Below are 19682 nucleotides of genomic sequence, written 5' to 3'. Positions count from 1 at the left end.
TTCAATGGGTGCCTTTTGAAAATGAGTTTGTCTTCAAATGTATTTGCCTTCGAAAATGTATTTGCTTTTTAAAAGTAGGTTGCGTTCAGATTTATCACGTCTTTCATGCCACATTGAGGACTGAAAATCAGTAAATAGTTACATTTGCTAACAGCTCTAAATAGACAAAATGGCCAACACATAGGGGATGCCCATTAAATATTTATTGAATGAATGAATATTGTTGAAAAGCCCTTACTTAGACAAACAAAAATTAGGATGAGGTCCAGAAGCTTAAAACAACCATAAAGATGTTAAATATTAGCTAGAGCACAGTTTGAGTTCTAACAGCAATAACATTTAATAGAAATGTTAATTATTAAATCTAACAGTTGTTTGCATAGCAAGTATAGAAAATTCAAATACAATCCACAGAACTAAGCATAGGGCAATAACTTAATAAACACTGCCTGCAGTGAACAGAAAATGAATTAACCCTTTAAAAGCTTGGAAAGCTTTTAGAGCAGATGACCATTTTCATGTAAATGATTTTGTCCCTTCAGGACTATTCTAGCTAAATTTCTATAATTCTTCAGACAATGCAGGGTAATCTGAAATACACAACATTTTCCAAGTGTTTTCTACAACTCAGTCACAAAACAAATGAATACAAAAGTAATTTGTGTTTCTGAATTTGCCAATTTCCTACCGATTCTTAGCTGGCCACATTGCAAAGCATTTTTTGTTTGTTTATAATTTGTTAATTTAATTGTGAGACACTTCAAACACCAGACGAATATAGAGAGGTGTATAACAAATCTCTGAGGATCTATCACCTATTCTTAGAAAATGTTAACATTTTAGTTCAGTAGTAATCATTGGAACTGCACATTCAATCAACAGAAAGAAGCGATATGAATTTGACCAGACTGACAACATTTAGGCAATCTGATAACAGGAGGTATTGCTAAAGTGTGGCATTGAGAAGAGGCGCTCTCGTTTATTGCTGGTGTGCTACCAGCTAATAGAGGGAGCAATTAGGGAAACACCTAATAAAGTTCTCATTTAGTGACAAAAGTGTTTTTGCAAACTCTACTCCTACGCAAGAGATATTTAGGGAAACTGAAACTCTCTTAACTACACGTGTCATTTTTAGTTTTTCATTTTAAAAGGACTCTTGTTATCTGCAGCTAATCTACAGAGTCACCATCATCTTATTGACAGTACTAATTGATTTATTTTAAAAGTATTTTAATTAAAAAAAATAAGGTTTGGAACACATGTACCAAACTGAATACATCATTTAAATGCAGTCAAATTAACTGAAACAGACAGCATAAATAAAATAGATGACATAATTCTATGGAAGGTGGCATATGCATAATCTTATCGACACCAAAAAGATAAGTACTGGATCAAAAATTAGAGAGCTTGATTCTAAGACTTTTATAAGTTGTACTTTTGAAGAAAGTGAATGGCAAAGTTCCAAAACTACTTCAACTGGAGAAAAGAATTGCTTTAATTGCATAAATACATTAGGGAGGGTATGAACAGCCCCCATGCTTTCCACTATATGGCGTCTTATTTCACACTTTTTAAGGTTTACACAACAGTTAGGCAGTACCTGAATCACTTCCCATGGTGCCTGAATCACTGCCCATGTTGCTGTTATGTCCAAGACTTTCATCTAAGCAGCTGACACTTCCTTCTGCCAAACTTGTGTCTGATTCTGCAAAGGAAAACATTTTAAAATATTTTAAAAATATTTCTGAGAATAAACGTATTTTAACTGCACACCTCTACAGCACACAGTACATACAGTTCAATGCAAGTGGAAAAGGCACACCCAGACAATTATGAATAAAAGGTAAGAGTTCCTGGCAAGCAACATTTAAAAAGTCTACTATGGATGAGCAGCTGTCAGGTAGTGAATCAAACACATATACCTACTTGAAGTATCATACATCCGATTCGAGAGCAAATACAAATTTGTAAACACGTGTGACTTTTGATGTCCCCCCACCATGTAAGTTTTGTGCAAGAAGAGAAGATCTAGGCTTGATGGTGGCATTGAGACAAAAAGTACTACACAGAAACCACCGAGTTATTTTAACATAATATGGCAGGGAATTAATAAAGGATAAAGAATTGATAAACCACATGGTTCTATTGATTGGTTCTGAAAAGAACAGTTCAGCGATAAACATTACTTCAAAATCTCACAAAGAATTTGCTCAAAAAGAATATCATTAAAGCCTGGCACTGCAGTTGTAATGGAAGCTTCTGTGAGGCTGGAAATAAATGTTTTCCTTTACTACAATTAAACTAAGCTTCCATCAAAAAGTCACCATGAGGATGAATGTCAAGAGCGTTCCCTTAACTTGTTAATCCCGATTTTTGGTTTTCAGTACTCAGCATCAATTCCTTTGGAAAATCTTTTTTTCCCTCTAGGGAAGACTTCCCTCTTTACAGTTTATTGCCAAGGATTTATGCCATCTTATCCACAGGGATCAGAACTATTGCTAAGCTGGGAAAAGTAAATGAAAGATGGCAGCAAACGCCAGGCCTGGAATCAGGACTTGTGAAATTTGCTGTTGAGGTTGCTCTGAGCCTAACTTGCCCTCATTTAAAATGGGGCTAGTACAATTCACCCTCCAGAATTTGATAACCAGTAAGTAATATTAGGTACAATAAACTCTTACCACTGCAACTTCAGTGCTGATAATTGGAAAATGAAATAAAAATCAAGTTGTTGATTAGTATTAGGGCAGGAGTTCCATTAAATACCGTTCTTCTTACAACGAATAACATTTCATAATATTTATACTTGTTGCATAATTATCACTTCATGCTAAAGCTCCCAAATGCACAAAACAAATTACATAAAGTAGCCGTTAGCTATTTGAAACTAGTGTGAGTGCCACCCATTTAGGGCTAGTAACAGAACCGGTTGAAACACACACATAGTATATTATCAATAAAATTTCTCTGGAAAAAGACCATATACAACTCCTCAAAACTACAAGTATCTTCTTTTTCCTTAACCAGTTTTTTTTTTAAGTTGGTGTATTAAGGTACAATTTAGATAATATGAAAATCATTCTTTTTAGGTTGTTTTTTTTTAGGTAGGTTTAGTTTGTCGACACTGACACATGTATATAGTTTTGCAACCATCATCACAATCAAGATTTTTCTATCACCTCAGAAGTCCCCTCAAGCCCCTTTGTTTTCATTTTCCTCGTGCTGCCCCCTAGCAGTCCCTGATTTAATTTCTATCCCTATAGCTTTGCCTTCTCCAGAAAATCATATAAACGGATTCACACAATACGTAGCCTCTGTTTGATTTCTTTAACTTAACCTAACACGTTCAAGATGCATCCTTGTTGTTCATATCACTAATCTGTTCCTTTTTATTGCTGACTAGTACTCCATTGAGCATCTACGACATCTGCGACATCTCCCTTCCAATAAGCCTAGTTAGCGGGAAATATAATGGAATTATAACTGATGCCAATCAAATATGTAATATATCTTTTTTTTTAAGTTCAAAGAAAGCTGATAAGGAATTTGTGGAAAAATTCTCAACGGACACGCATATTGTTTAAGTATATTAGCACAACACAAATATACTAATTTGAAAATACTGTGCCTACCAGTTGTCGTAGATTAGCTCTCAAACTCAGATTTGAGGAATCCCTTATGACTACACGGGAAAACCTGTATATCTCACTGAGAGATTTTAAATATGGCACTTTGCAATTCCCAGAGGTATGCCTTGTTAGAAGCTTAGAGGCGAGTGTGGGATAGAACTGTCAAGCAGAAGAGCGTTTGGGGCAGATGTACTGATGAAAAGAGAATAAGATTTATAAGGAAAAGGCAAGGTGTAAAATGAGATGGGGAAAACGTCATTGCAAGGATAATTCTAGATCTAGAAATACAGACTAGGATTTCTGAAGCAAAAAAGTAAATTTTGACATGCTTTTCATTTGTTGTTTTAAATAGGGCATTGAGAACTGAAGATAATACCAAAAATACTGAAAAATACTAACAAGTATTATCTAAAATTAACCCTGTATCTTTGTTTCCCATTAAGTGTAATGCACTTGATTTTCATTTGATTCTCTAATCATTAGCAGTTCAACAACAACCTTAAAACTATTTTGTGTATATGTAAAGTCAAAGTTTTCCCCAAGCTCTGTTCTAACATATATAAGTTTGGGGAAGCTATTTAACACAACGTGCATGATTAATTTATAAGTATTAAAGAAAGTTGTGACCCCAAATAGGGTATTATTAATTGAGCTTGTTACCTGGATTATTTTGATCTTAACAAACAAATCTGCAGTGTGTTAAGAAAACACTGAGCTCAGTACCTTCACAGATGTAAATTACATTTTAAACCTCAACATTCTATTCTGTGTGGTTGATATCCATTGTCACCTCAGTTTTATAGATGAGAAACCAAGGCTCAGAGAAGTTAAATGATTTATCCTGACCACACAGCCATAATGGGGCCCCAATTTCTGGATCCGAGTCCAGTCACTATTCCAGTGCTTTTTATTTGATAGCACGCAATGGCTGATGCTTTGTGTGAAGCTTTGTAAACAAGCAAACAATCCTATATCTAATAGCGTTAAGTGAAATGAAAGTTGGTTTTTGTTGTCGTTTTAAAGCATATAGACATTTTCATTGTAATGTCGAATTTTCTAGCAATCTTGAAACGGTTTATCTTCTCAAGGGGAAAAAAAGCTAGAGAGATTGTTTTATTTTGCTCACATTTCTGATTTCATCGATAGACTTTCGTTTACTTTACATTTAAACATCCACACTTATTTTTGAAATTTTCTTTTCTGCACATATATAAAAGAGGAACACTTCCATCCTTGTTAAACAAAATTAATTGGAATAATTCTGCTAGAGATAATTATGAAAATGAAAGTGAATATATAGAGGTTTATTTCTTTGTCATTTTGAGGATATATAAAATCTCTACTTTCTCAACACAAAAATAATTTTGTTTCCTAGGCAGCGAATTTTTATGCGTTTGATATATATTTTTTTATTTCATAGAAAGAGAAGTACTAGAGGAAATAACTTGAACAATAAAAGAAAATATATTGAAACTCCCATAACATTAAAAATGTCTTTCCCAGAGATTCTCTTCCTGCAGTCACTTAAGAGAAATCATGTTTAAAAAAATCACACACACACACACACACACACACACACACATAAGGTCAGATCAAGTGATTGTGTGATGCCAAAATTAAACCAAGCTATTGAGTTAATAACCCAAGAATTCCTGTAATTGATTTATATAGGATTATTTTGTTTCATCTTTTGTACTTTTCACAGTACGTCAATCTGGACTTATGTCCTGATGAGTAAAGTCATGTGTCTATGATTTTAAAATAGATCAGATAAAATAGAGTAGTCAATTGGAGGCAGGGTGTTGCCATGAAAAGAACATGTGCTATGGAGTCAAACAGATCGGTCTCCAGATCTGAGCTCAGCCACTGCTAACAAGTGACTTAACCTTTTTTTTTTCTTAAAATTTTAAAATATAGATAGTAGTTTCTATTTTCTCATTTATTTTGAGAATGATTATGTTAGATAAAGGAAATGAATCTTGAAGAGGAACAAATCTTAAATTCTCATGAAGTTGCTACTTAAATGGGCTTTTGAATATTGGAGTTACATTATATAATAAGTTTAGTTAACTTTTATATAGCTGTCATTTCCTCTAGGGAAAATATCAAAGCTGGCTACAAAACAGATTAGAAAATGTTGGTAATTCCTAACTGTTAAAAAAAAAAAAAAAGAAAAAAGCAGTTATTTATATCAAACTTTTTTGGAATGAAAGAAAATGATACTCATCCAATTAAAAGATAGGATTTTCTGTAATAACTTTGTAAACAGCACAAAAAAAGAACAGCTCTGAGTACAATTATCCTAAGACCAGTCCGTAAGCCATGGAAAAAATGCCTCATTTTGCAATCACAACTTGAATATTTTACTAATAAAGCAGAAATATTAACTGGAATCTGAGAAATTTCACATTTAACATCTTCTAGACTTTAAATACTTTAAAATATTTTTAAACCATTTAGAACCAAAAATATTGAAGTTAAAAAAAAAAATTCATATGAAAAAAACCTCTTGAAGGCCTTTTTAGATCTATTTCAATGTAAAGTATGCCCTCTACTGGCCAGTGCTATTATAACAATTAATTTGTAAGGATATTGTTTATTCAATTTAAGGGCTAAGCTTCATTAGGTAAGATACAGATTGGTTCTCACTTCTATTCCTGACAGGTAATGCCCCCCTCCCCCAACCATTTTCAATCTAGATGTGTTTCTCACCCCACAGAATACTTCTCTTTTTTTTACCCCTGGCTGTCATACATTCTCTTTGCCGAAAAGTGGTTTTGTATTAGAGCAGGAAGCAGTGCAAGGGGCCAGGGCCTGTACTCGTTGAGAAAGAAGGGCACCAGCAGATCCCATTCCCCCTGAGAGGTAGTGCTTACAAGGTCTGCAAATAATCTAATTTCACTTGTCACAGTACTTTGATGTTTATTCTAGTTCTGACCTTGTGGTGCATTTTAGCTTCACCTCTTTAGCTCTTCCCCTTTGCCTGGTTTCATAACCCACGCACCCTGGAATGTCAAAGAGTACCCCTCAAGATTCAAACACATGTGCATGTATGGGCATGCCCAAAACTACTGCGTGGGCTTCCTAAGTGTGTTTATTTTCATACTACTAATAATACTTATTTAGTTTTTCTTTCTCTCTTTCTTCCTTTCTCTTTCTTCCTTTTCTTTCTTTCTTTCTTTACTTCTTTCTTTTCTCTCTTTCTTCCCTTCCTTCCTCCCTCCCACCTTTCTTTTTCTTTCTTTCTTTCTTTCTTTCTTTCTTTCTTTCTTTCTTTCTTTCTTCCTCTCTCTCTCTCTCTCTCTCTCTCTCTCTCTCTCTCAGGGTCCTGTCTGTTTCAATAGCTCTTACTGGTACTTAAAAATGAACAACAGTTGAGTATTGCCCATATGGAAAAAGCAGGCTTTTTGTGATGTGTACACTGAGGACTAAGATGAACCTTTATCACTTTCTTTCTTTTCCCTTCCTCTTCTTTGAAGAGCTATACTAGCCAAACCCCTCAAGACCACCAATAAAGTTATTCTGGACTCTCCTCCCACTGTGGGTTCCTTTGACTCTGTGCTTTTCTGTGGGCTCCTATAATTGGATCAGACACATTGCTAAGACCTCTTGTCTTTTTTTTTTTCTAAAATGCAAAGTATCCTAACACTCAAACACTCCTTTTCTTTTGAAATAACTTATCCTTAATCTTTTTTGAGAGGAAATAGATGACTTTTATTTTCAGCTCTATGTATATGGATTTGTGCGTGTGTGTGTGTGCGCACACACACACACACACACGCTCACATTTTGGTCTGTCAGATTCTGCTCTCCGTGCCAGGGAACATGTGTTCCCGCAGAATGGAGAGAAGCCACCTCCACCCACCTTGCATATTCTCTCCTGGATCCAAGCTTCTAGGAAATGAGTTCCCCAAAGAGAAAAAACTCTCCTAGAGCCAGAGGCCCACATGGCTATCCACGGAGCTCCTTGCTCCTGTTTATAGAATTTATACTGCCGAAATGTTTCTGTCAGAATTACATTTGAATTGTGTGTAAGTAATAGTGTTGGCTTAAATCATCTAGACCCTTTAGCCTTTGGACTTGAGTCCCAATATATAAAGACAGTTATTAAAATACAGGGTTGTGGGGATAACCATATCCACTAGACTCATTCATTCGCTGCCAGTCAGTAACAGAGGCAAAAAGTCCCGGAGTGAAAAAGTTATGAGTGAAAAGCTAGATGACCACATGGGAAGTAAGTCTTGGCAGTAACAAGGTTTAGGGATGTCAAGCTAGAAGATGAATTGGAAACTAATTCGGCTGGTAAGCACCCCTTAGGAAGAAGTATTCAAGTTAAGCAGGCTTAAGCAAATGTGAGGAAAGTATGGGGAGATACATTTAAGGTTGTCCCGATAAATGCTCAATGGTCAGCTGTCTGGGGGGGGAAAGCCACGATATAGAAGCGTCTGTTAATTTCCATGGTGTAAATATTCCTGCCAGGGCTGATTTCAAGCTCCCAGCATGATGTCACAGAGTGGAGCTGAGAAGAGATGTGTGCATCTGGCTCCTGCAAACCAGTGGGAGCCGGTTCCAGCTACCCAGAGGATTCATTCCTCCGATTAAGGACTCTCCCACAAACATCATCTAAAACGATCAGGCGTGCGTTGTGCTAGTATTTCATAATTGGCCAAACGATGAATGATAAACTTGTAAGAGTATTTTTTTTTTGCCTTAGAAAAATCATTTATAAAAACTATGGAGAAACCCATTAACACTCATTGATATAAGAAGTCTTATCTCACCCATCCTCCTCCATAAATGCTCCCCTCTTAACCGAATTATTCTCCTACATCCATAGTTATAGAATGTTGTTGTGTTTACTACAGCTAGATTCATTTTGTATAGACTTTTGTTTTCAGGGCAGTTTCAGATTCACTGCAAAACTGAGCAGTATGGAGACTTTCCCCACAAGCCCTGCTCCCACACATGCAGAGCCCTCCGCATTATTAACACCCCTCACCCTAAACATACTTTGAACTTTCCTACACCTACTCTCTTGCTCACAGTGCCCATGCGGTCTGAAATGCTGCCTGCCGCTTCTGTGCACAGACCCAACCCAGGACTGGATGAACGGAGGTCTCCGCTTCCTCCTCAGGAAGGCTGTCTCTGCATCTTCCTTCCTTCCCAAGTCTTCCCTCCTCGTCCCTGAACACATTCTCTCTTTCGCTCTGGACAGTGACTGTTTCTCTTTGGGGGGCCATAACTTGTTTTCTGGAACTGGGTTCTAAACTCTTTGAGGGTGAAGGCAATACCCCCAGGACTCGGTTCTCTCGGTAACAAGACTGACGAACTCACTCTGTGGCTTGTCTTCATCCGCATGCTAAATAGAGAAGGTAAGGCCTGAGCATCAAACTGAAATAAAACCCGCCGCCTTTGTTAAAACGGTGCTAAAAAAAAAAAAAAGTTTTTGGTTTGTAGCCATGAAAGGATGTCAGGAAAATAAACCCAGCATGTCATAGCTGCACACCAGGGATAGCCTTTCTGTCAAAATACCTATGGCCTCATTCCTGAGATATGAACAACCCTCGTGGAACTATTAAGTGATTAGAAGTCATATAAGTAACTTAGATAGCTCCAGGTAGGTTTCAAATAAAATAGAAACCCATATTAACCTTTAGCAAACACTAACATCAGCAGGGACAGCATCTCTCTCTCTCTCTCTCTCTCTCAGCTCAAATTAGTATTTGCCTTTTAGATTGCCTCAGTAATATTTCTAGTTCTAATAATTAATGTACTTAAATTTAGCAAAATATAGAAGTAAAGGATAGTTATCTGAAGTCAAACCAATCCTGTAATAGTGTGGGTTATTTTGACACAATCTTATTGTATGTTGCTTTATCGATCATCTTTTCCACTGAGGTCTTAAATGCTATATGGTATTTTTTTTTCTAGAGATTCTAAAAATCTCTAAATTTCTAGAGGCTGGTGCCATAAAACATTATTCTGGTCCTCAAGTGCAAGGATAAATTTTGTGGCATTTTTACAGAAATTAGTATAGACCAAATCTAAGATTGGACTTTGGTCTATAAAAAGGCAAAACAAAACAACAACAAAAAAAGTGCTATAACAGATTGGGCCAGGGAGAAGGAGGCTGTTTTATAAAGGTCAATTTTTAAACCCCTCCTACAGAACATGATCTATGCAAAATATATCCACAATATATTCCAAAGCATAATGTCACCGGATAAACCTAAGGAGTGGAACATATGGGGGAATATGAAAAAGAAGGTATTAAAGTCTGAAAACAAGCAGGTTGGTAAGCTCATTAGCTGGGGTGGAATTTTAAAATCTTCACGTGAACGAATATATAAATCAAAATATACACATGCATTCACAGTCATGCGCACTGTATATTCACACATGGCACATTCTACAGTTACATTATAATCTTCCACACTGGAACAGTGAATCCCATTCTCTTTTTAATGTAAAAGCGCCCTCTGCTGGCCGACCTGAGGTACTGGCATTTTCTAGTTTTCCTAACCAAGATCCAAGACAGTATGATAAAAGAAGTCTGGGAGATTTTATGTGAAATTCTGCATAAAAGTAAGTTTATTACAAATACGCGTTTTATTTTGTTTTGAATCTCATTTTCTTTACTTTTATTTTATTATAGATCATTAATTCCTGAAATAGTATAATGTAAAGGTCGGTGTAGAAGAACCACGTGCTTGTTTTGAGAAAGCAGTAACAGCAGACTATTAAAAACAGTCTCTTAAAGACTATTAAAAATAGACTATTAAAAATTGTACAACCAATTTTACTGACAGCCTATAGAATTAAAATAATCCAGCTAACTTTGTATTTTCTATAATTAAAATATTTTCAATGGAAGAAAATGAACGTGGGCTTTGTGTTCCTCTGATGTTTTCTTGGAAGTTGGGGGTTTTCCAATATTTTCTCGTTATGAGAGATGGCCAGTGACTTTAGAAAGCAGGACTATACCATCCAGCATTAAAATTCTACTCATAGTCTGAGAACTATTCAAATATCCTTTTGAAATTATTGAGTTAATTTGGAAGAAGGCAAATTTTAAAAATTGGTATATCTCACTTATTAACCAGTTTTGAATGGGAAGCACATAGTTGGAAGGAGGGAGGAAGAACAATGCCAGCCCCCAGTGTGGAGTCAGGACAAAATCACTCTCCAGAGCCATCTACTAGGGAATCCTGATACATCACCCCAAGGATGAAGGAGAAATGGGATTCAACTTGGTTTCAGGGTGGGCTACCGTTCCCAGCGGTAGTAGATCTCACCCTGTCAGGTGTGTCAAGGAGTAAAAAGGGCTAACAAACAACATACAAGGAACCTTTGCATTGAAATTATAAATAATTACCATTTGTATGCACCAAGACTATGCACTGAAAAAATATTTTAGAAACTGGTTCAGAAATAAAAATTAGAGGAGTCAATTTAAAATTAGAAATAATTCAAGTCACATTTTTTCTTTCTGCATATGAAAATTCATATTTATAGAATGTGTGCAGCTTAAGTAATACGTTTCTTTCAATGCTACTTTGGTAGCATTGACTATATTTGAGCTGTATATGAAATCTTAATCCAATATATTAGAATTCAAAATAAAGATTATACATTACCAGTATCGATAAAATACAAAAAACAAAATTATGCAAATGCATATCAGAAACTATGGGATAACTCCTCCTTTATTTTGATTGCTAACTCTACGAAAGGATGACAGGATGGGCAAAATCTTCCTACCGTAAATTTTGCAACAAAAACTTGAAGCAAAAAAACATCAGTAGCTGCTTTGGGCTAATGGTACTTTAAAAGTTATTTATATCCGTCATCTTAGTTCTGGAGAGCAATAAGAAAATAAACACACACTTGGAATGATCCATAGCATCTATGAGTAGTGGTGTCTAAGGCCTAAGGTTAAGGAACTACATTTTAATAAATAAATTACCCTTCGTTACTTCTCTGAAAAGGGCTAGAATGGATTGGACTGACTTGCTCCCATGTGCACAGGGAAGTCCATATGGCATAAGGATCCTACAAACCTGAAGGTCGTTAAAGTCTCTGGATTGGGTGGGGTTGTCAGATCACTGTTAGCATACTATACTTTCACAGGTTCTCAGACCAGCACATGTTTTAATAGGCTGTACTTGCATTTACTGTATGACTGTTATTAGCACTTACTGTGCAGCCATATAGTGACTACTGTTTGACTGACGTGCCCATCAGTTGAAAGTTCCATGAGAGCAGAAGCCCACCTCTCTTACGTTCCCCCACGGTATTTGCAGTGCTAAACACTGAACACTGCATGCCTGGCACGTGATAGTAGTTAAATAAATATTTGTTACATGAAAGAATCAAAAGGTACAGAGATCAAATGGGAGGGAGGGTGAGAGGGAAGACAAGAGGGGTAAAAAACAAAACAAAACACACACAAAAAAAACCCTTTCTGTCCCCTAAGGCCATTATTACGTTCTAGATTTTTTTTTTTTTTCACAAAAGGCAACTTAAAGTTTTATGTGAACTAGTAAGAAAATAGAAAAATTTTAAAGTTTTGCCTTTAATTTTGTTCACTTTGAGACTCAGAATCCTCTGTAGATACATAAACTACAGGCTGATGAGATGCATTGCTGGCAACCTTTGATGAAAAACTCGCATTTGAGATGCAGGATCGTCTGCCGGCTTCAGTCTTGTCTTTGATTCTTTCTAGGGTGGATTTAGAAAGTAGCCAGTAACCCACGGAGACGTCAGGTAGCCTACCAAGGAAGTATGTTAAAATGTGACAAACCTACATTCAGATAGTACATTTGGGCATTCCTATCAGATCACGATTTCTGAAAGAAAGTGCAGCTGCTCAAATGAAAAAAAAAAACCCTCTAGAATTCAAGTTTTTGCTATTCTATATATTAAGCCTGACTACCTAACGTGTGGTCCAGGACCAGCAGTACAGTGTCACCTGGGAGCATGTGAGGAACACAGAATCTCAGGCCCCACACAGGACCTACTAAATCAGAATGCATTTCAGGAAGACCGGCTCCCCTAGGTGATTCAGACACACAGGAAAGCCTGAGAAGCATTGCATTAAAAAAAAATAATAAAGAAAGAAAAGAAAAGAAAAGAGAAAAAAGAAGAGAAGAGAAGAGAAGAGAAGAGAAGAGAAGAGAAGAGAAGAGAAAAAACACACAAAAAAACTATAAACAAGGCACAAGGTTGAATAGCAGGCAAACTATAATACACACTGGTGCTACTTATGACAAGACTGCTATCCTACATGTTTCATATAGTTCATATAAACCATCAAGAAGAATATTAATACACTAACAGAAAAATAGATAGGCAACTAGCAACAACAAAAAGAATAAACTTATAAAAATGCTTTTCATTGGAAATCAAAAAATTCAAATTCGAGTAGCAAGATACCAAATTGGCAAAGTTTGAAGAATTACCTCTTCTTGTAGAAGAGACATCAGGGCAATACACACTCGTATACTCCCGAAGAACATGTAATTTGGTACAAGTTTCTGGAGGTAATTTGACATTAAGTATCAGGTATTTTAATATTGTAGAGATCATTTGATCCAGAAATTCCAGTTATGTAATATGCTTTTAAGAATTAAATTTAAAAAAAGGAATTAAATTGAAACATAGATATTAAGGGACTTGTTCACAATGTAGAGATTTTTAAACATCCTAAATATTTAACAATTGATTAATTAATTATAAATCACCCAATAAATGGAAATATTAAGTCACTAAAAACCAGGCTGTGGAAGAATACCTAGGAACACAGGAGAAATGCCACCATGTATAAAACATTCACTTATGTAAAAAGATTAGAAGGATAGATAACCCAAATGTTAAGAGTAATAGATCTACATTGCTGCAGTATGGGTGACTTTTTCCTTGTATGGTTTCACATTTTCCAAGTATTCTGCAATGCAACTGTATTACTTTTCTGAAGTAGAAAATAGTAAACTTTGGGGGGCACCTGGCTTGCTCAGTCAGTGGAGTATGGGACTCTTCATCTCAGGGCTGTGAGTTTGAGCACCACCCTGGGGTTAGAGATTATTTTTAAAAAATGGAGAAAAAATAGTGAACTCTGCAGTGGTGTGATGGAGTCAGCTTAAACGGGCTCGCAAAAACCAATTGTTAAATCTTCAGGAATTTTGTGAGCAGGCTGTCAAACACAGTCATTTTAAAAATTAAATTATATAGGGGCACCTGGGTGGCTCAGTTGGTTAAGCGACTGACTCTTGATTTCGGCTCAGGTCATGATCTCACGGTTTCGAGGTTGAGCCCCGTATCTTCGGCTCCACACTGAGCCTGAAGCCTGCTTGAGACTCTTTCCCTCTCTCTCTGCCCCTTCCCTGCTTGCACACACCCTCTCTCCCTCAAGTTCTAGAAATAAATACATACATACACACATAAATAAACATTAGCAAATGAATTGTATAAATGTATAATTAAATAAATTGTATTGAAATCAAGGTAATGAATACTTAAAACTCATCACTTCCTTATCGTGTTCCTGAAATTTACTATCATCCGTGACGTTGATGCTGTTTACGCCCCTCGTGTCTGCATCCTGGAAATGCTAACACCATGGTGAGCTCCCTCTTTTCTCTTCCCAGCTCAGGGACATGATGTTGGAGGTTTGACACCAGCTTTAGTGGGAGCATTTGCCCTGTGAGGACTGGCAAATGCTACAAGTCAGGACTTCCCTTCTTTCCTCCCAGACACTTGCTTGTTCAACATTTACCAGCATACTACAGATCCTGAAAAATTGTTTCTTTTAAATGACTATTTCCTATGAAAATAGAATGGAGCCCTTAGGTGGGGAAAGGGGAAGGGAGAAAGATCTTCCTATCGTGAGAAAATTAGGGAAGGAAATGTAATTAAATTGGTATTATTGTTCCAGTGACTTCTCATATCAGAAAGGTGGTCATGGCGGTAAACAGTTCTCTCACCAATTAGTTACTGCAAGTCAAGCCAACCCCAGTTTAGCCTCCCCTCATCTGCCTTTCTACAGCCTTGCTTTTGGTGTCTACAAAAACTGAACCTCTCTGAGACATCCCAGTCTATGAAATAAGAAAAAGATAATGAACGGCCTTTTACTTTCTCAGAGCTTTGGATGAATCAAACTAATTCATACATTTGAAAGTATTTGAAAACTATGAACTATAATAAGGTATGCTTATAAATGCCTATGCCTATCACATTACAAAGACCATGGGTACCTTGTAAGGCAAAATTAGAACCAAATATGTTCATATTCATCACATATTAATATTGCATTAGTTATGAAAACATTTTTAGCCACAAAGGAAAAATGTAATCTTGTCTAGAAATAAGATTTTAATAAAAATGCTTGCAAAACCCCAAAGCCTGAATTTTCTCCCTCTGTTTAACAGATCGTGATGTCATCAATCCACCCACTGATTGTTTCTGGAAGTCGTAATTAGTAAACTGCTGTAAAATGTGTGCAGGTTCCAAATACCTGAAGTTACACAAGGATCCGCAAAAGACGATTCCAGTGAGTGAGTCTCCATGTCCCGACCTTCTTTGTCTGGACTTAGCTGACCCGTGGCTGCAAGAACCCCCTCTTTAACTTCAGGGCCATCTTCTTGTGATAAACTCTCAGTCCCTATGAATACAGCATGAGACTGTAAACAATAGTGCAATGCAAGTTTTTATAGAGTCTGCATAACTGTGATTGCTATCCTGAAAACAAAACAGGAGTTCCTCATAGGCATTTACCTGCATATACTGGAGTACTTTGAAATTCTAAACAGAACGTAAATTGTACGGTAATGCAAGTTTCTACACAATATAAATAGCTGTTATTGTTATTGTGAAAACCAAGTGGAAGTTTCTAGGAGAAATTTGCCAGAATATACTTTCATACTTTGACATTTTGAAAAGCGAGGAACATATTTTTTGTTATGATACAGTATTTCTATTTTTAATGTGGACACAGTGAGTAATTCTTTTGTAATGGTTAAATTTTATCTAAAAAGACAGTAAAATAAGTATTATGCTAGTCACAAAAAGAGCATGATGATGTCCTAGCTGACCATTACTGGTAGGAGGTAAGCCACGGATGCAGTGATACAAAGTTATATTTAAGGCTGAATTATGAAAATGCAAATTTGGTGGTGGTTTTCTTTAGCTTGCGCTCTTGCCATTTTGTTCCCTCGCTATGTGTTCTATATGAGATGTACATATGCTTTAATGTCAGCCTAAATTCATGTATTTTGGATATCTGGAGATTTTTTAGGAATTCAATGAAATATTCTGTATCCCTCCCTTCTCTTTCCCTCCATTTCTCCCAACGGCCTTTCTTCCTTCCTTCAACCAACATGTTTTGAGTGTTTTCTTAAGGGACTATGTGAGCTACAAAGAAAAGTCAAGTTTCTGTCCTCTCGCAGCTACAATCTATCAGCGAAGACTGATCCCATAAATAAAATTGCTTAAAGTATCGTTTTGGATTAGCCCATCTTAAAGAAAGTATGTCTGTGTGTGGAGAATTTCCTAAAGAAAATTGTTGTGACTTTGGACTCTATTAGATGACTTGGCAATGTCTGCAGGTACACATTTTGTTTGGGGTTCATAATCATAATAATCAATTTATTTTACACTTATCATATTAAGTGGGATAGAAATGTTGAATCATTTAATCCTCAAAGTAGCCCTAGGTAATAGGTAATAGTATTCTACCCATTGCACAGAGGAGTAAACTGAGGCACAGAGAAGGCAAGGACTTGCTCTAGAGTTACACATCGAGGGAAGTAAAAGAGCCAGGATTCAAGAAGCATCAGGATCTGGAGCCTAGGCTGCTGTAACAGTCAGCTCAGGCCACAATAACAAAATACCATAGACTGAATGACGTAAGCAAGAGAATTTTACTTTCGCATAGTGCTGGAGATCGGAAGTCCTAGATCAATGTGCCAACAAGGTTGGTGTCTGCTATGAGTTTTGCAGCAGGCCGCCTTCTCACTGTGTCCTCACATGGTGGAGAAAGAGACAGAGATCTCTTCTTACAAAGCCACAGTCCTATCAGATTACGGCTCACCCTTCTCTCTTCATTTAACCTTAATTACCTCCTTGGAGGCCCTATCCATAGAAACAGTCACATTAGAGATTAGGGCTTCAATATATGGATTTTGGGGAAACACAATTTCATCCATAGCAGCTCCTCACCACAAGAATAGTCACAGCTAACGTTACTCTGGTTATTAAGGCCAGAAAAAATGCTTAGATTCCCATCCAAAGAGGTACGGTTGAGCAAACAAAACTTAAAGCCCAACTCCTCTGATTGGATGTTCTGAGGAAATGAAAAACTAAGCCCAACTTTTTGGAGTGAGTTGATCAGGAGCAACCTGCCTACAGTCAGGGTGTTGAGATACTGCACAAACGCTGCCCCATCCAGGGATTGGTGTTGTCCTTCCAACCTTCAGAGGAAGCTCGGTGACCCCTTCGCATGCTGCCCCCTGTCCTCACGGAAGCCCTCATATCTGGGTCAACATGCGTCACCACTTGCAGTGGTCGAATGAAGGAGAAGCCCCAACCACGAGAGGGCCTGGCTGTGGGACCAGTGAGGGAGGAAGGGGGGATGGATAGCTGGTGCCACTGTTTTCTTTTCACAAGGCCTTTCCCCCTTTTACAAAGGGCATGGCCCTGACCAGCCAAGATATGTGCGTGGGCTTAGTCCCTAAGCCATTCTGAAACAGACACATAAAGACCTCATATCAACACAAAGTCGTGGCACGCAGTAAAGAAAGGTAAGAGGAAGGCATGAGAACACCAGGTGTATGTGACGAGGTGTTAACGATGTAGCTATTACCTGGGATTTACTATATTCACCCACATTACTCTTGTTCAAAGAATTGTAATTTTTAAAATTACACTACCCTTCTAGCAAAGCTTTTGTCTAGAGGAACTTAAAAATATTTTAGAAAGAAATATGGCCAGACATGTTGTCTATATCAGGGGAATCTAGAAGACACTTTGGAGCAGATCTTCTAGACTCCATCCTAAACAGGAAGCCACTGAACACAACTGTAAAATGGGTAGGTACCATCAAATGTGAGGGATGGATATGACAAGGTCTTGTGACCCGAAAGGCTACCCTTTCTAATATCACTTGATACACTGAGACCACTATTTCCCAGGGAACAAACAAACAGATGTAGACTGCAGCCACTTTCTCTTTGAAATTTAAGCCCTTGAATGTTTGTCATGGATGGAAATGGTTCCATGAGGTCCTGAAAGGGAACTCATCATGGATGTGTGCGTGTCTGTCTGTCTATCTCTGTGTATATACATACATACAACAGATATATATATATATATATACACACAGATATATACACATGTATATATGAGTGAGTGTGTGTGTGTGTGTGTGTGTGTGTGTGTGTATTTGTAGCTACTGGGCAAAATCAAGCTATTTTATAAATAATATAGAATGAAAATATAATATGTTGTTTATTCTAATAATTGAGTAACTATCTGTTTTTATTCCACACAAACAACTTAGAAAAGTGTGTACTGTGTATCTTATTCCATTAGAAAGGCATATGTGGCGATAGGAACTTTGCATGTCTCATTTAAGTCCACATCTATGTCACCTAGAACAGTGTCTCACACTCATTCCATGTTAATTGAACAAATGATGGAATGACTGGATTAACAGAAAAAGTCAAGTAGGCCTGAAGTGACTCTAATCTATTTAAATCATTCATTACCAATTAGCTTTTGATTTATCTTACATATGAGACTTTTTAAAACATAAGATCCATACCCTGAAAAGAAAAATAAGATGGTAGTTTACATTAGATTTAGAAATAATATATGTGCAAGGGCTCTAAAATGTTACTTTTATTATCATATTTGAAGGATCGAAGAAACAGGAATTAATTTGAGATACGCTGGTAATTACTAACCTTTTAACAAATATTTAATAAATTCCTTAAAAATTGATATAAATGTCCAGAAGACTATGCAGCAGAGCTGTAATAGCCACTAAAATATTTTCTTCCAATTTATTGGTTGTCTAATCAATGTATCAATTATTTTGAGTAAAACTTTTAGGTAATCACTGTGTTTCCAATATAGGATGGGTCATAGAAACAGTGTTAGACTAGTGGTCAGCTGCCAATATTCTAGCCCACTTGGCTGAGTTTTGTGACCTTTGGTAAGTTTATTTCTTCCCAGGCAACAGTTTCCTCATTTGTAAAGGGGGAAAAAAATAGATGATCTCTCAAATTGCCTCCAGTTTTGAAATTTTGATTCTATCTTAGTGCTTAGTGTTGTGTCTACAGTCTTCATTAAACTCTCAATCACTAGGAAAAATGTACACTCTTTCTTAGTAAAATAAGATACCTGCATTGCTTCCAAAGCAAGTGGTGCCTGTTAGCTCCTCGACAAGGGCATAGTTTTCTGTTTGACGCAAAACAGTCAGAAATGCAGAAAACCAGTTTTCTTTCTGCACGATCCTTTTCAGTAGCTCTCTTACACCTGATTCATTTCCATTGCTTTCTGCAGCAGAAATCTGTTTTAAGGGAAAAGGAGGATAAAAAGAAAAAAAATCTTCTTTTGCATTTTTATTTTATTTTTTTATTCTAAAATTTACTTTTTAAAAAAAATATAATTTATTGTCAAGTTGGCTAACATACAGTGTATACAGTGTGCTCTTAGCCTCAGGAGTAGATTCTCGTGATTCATCACTTACACAAAACACCCAGTGCTCATCTAAGCCAGTGCCCTCCTCAATGCCCATCCCACAATTTCCCTGCCTTCCTCACCCCCAACAACCCTCAGTTTGTTCTCTGTATTTAACAGTCTCTTATAGTTTGCTTCCCTCTCTGTAATTATTTTTTCTTTCCCTTCCCCCATGGTCTTCTGTTAAGTTTCTCAACTTCCACAAATGAGTGAAAACATATGATATCTGTCTTTGTCTGACTGACCTATTTCACTTAGCATAATACCTTCTACTTCCATCCATGTTGTTGCCAATGGTAAGATTTCATTCTTTTT

At 36.8% G+C, this 19682-nt stretch overlaps 1 protein-coding gene across 4 annotated transcripts in view; it reads right to left on the bottom strand.

Moving 5' to 3' along the window:
• The window catches only part of IFIH1 (interferon induced with helicase C domain 1), a 56005-nt gene that overhangs the window by 27478 nt on the left and 8845 nt on the right, over positions 1-19682 (bottom strand). For all 4 annotated transcript variants that reach the window (XM_058715126.1, XM_058715129.1, XM_058715128.1 and 1 more), the window contains exons 2-4: positions 19029-19197; positions 15142-15288; positions 1604-1708 (exon numbers count right to left, since the gene is read on the bottom strand). In XM_058715126.1, coding sequence (XP_058571109.1) covers positions 1604-1708; positions 15142-15288; positions 19029-19197 — 421 coding nt within the window. The remainder of the gene's footprint in view (positions 1-1603; positions 1709-15141; positions 15289-19028; positions 19198-19682) is intronic.

Source organism: Neofelis nebulosa, chromosome 2 (assembly GCF_028018385.1).
Source record: "Neofelis nebulosa isolate mNeoNeb1 chromosome 2, mNeoNeb1.pri, whole genome shotgun sequence".
NCBI lineage: Eukaryota > Metazoa > Chordata > Mammalia > Carnivora > Felidae > Neofelis > Neofelis nebulosa.
The sequence above is the reverse complement of the archived record's forward strand: the minus strand, read 5'-3'. Positions and strand labels throughout refer to the sequence as shown.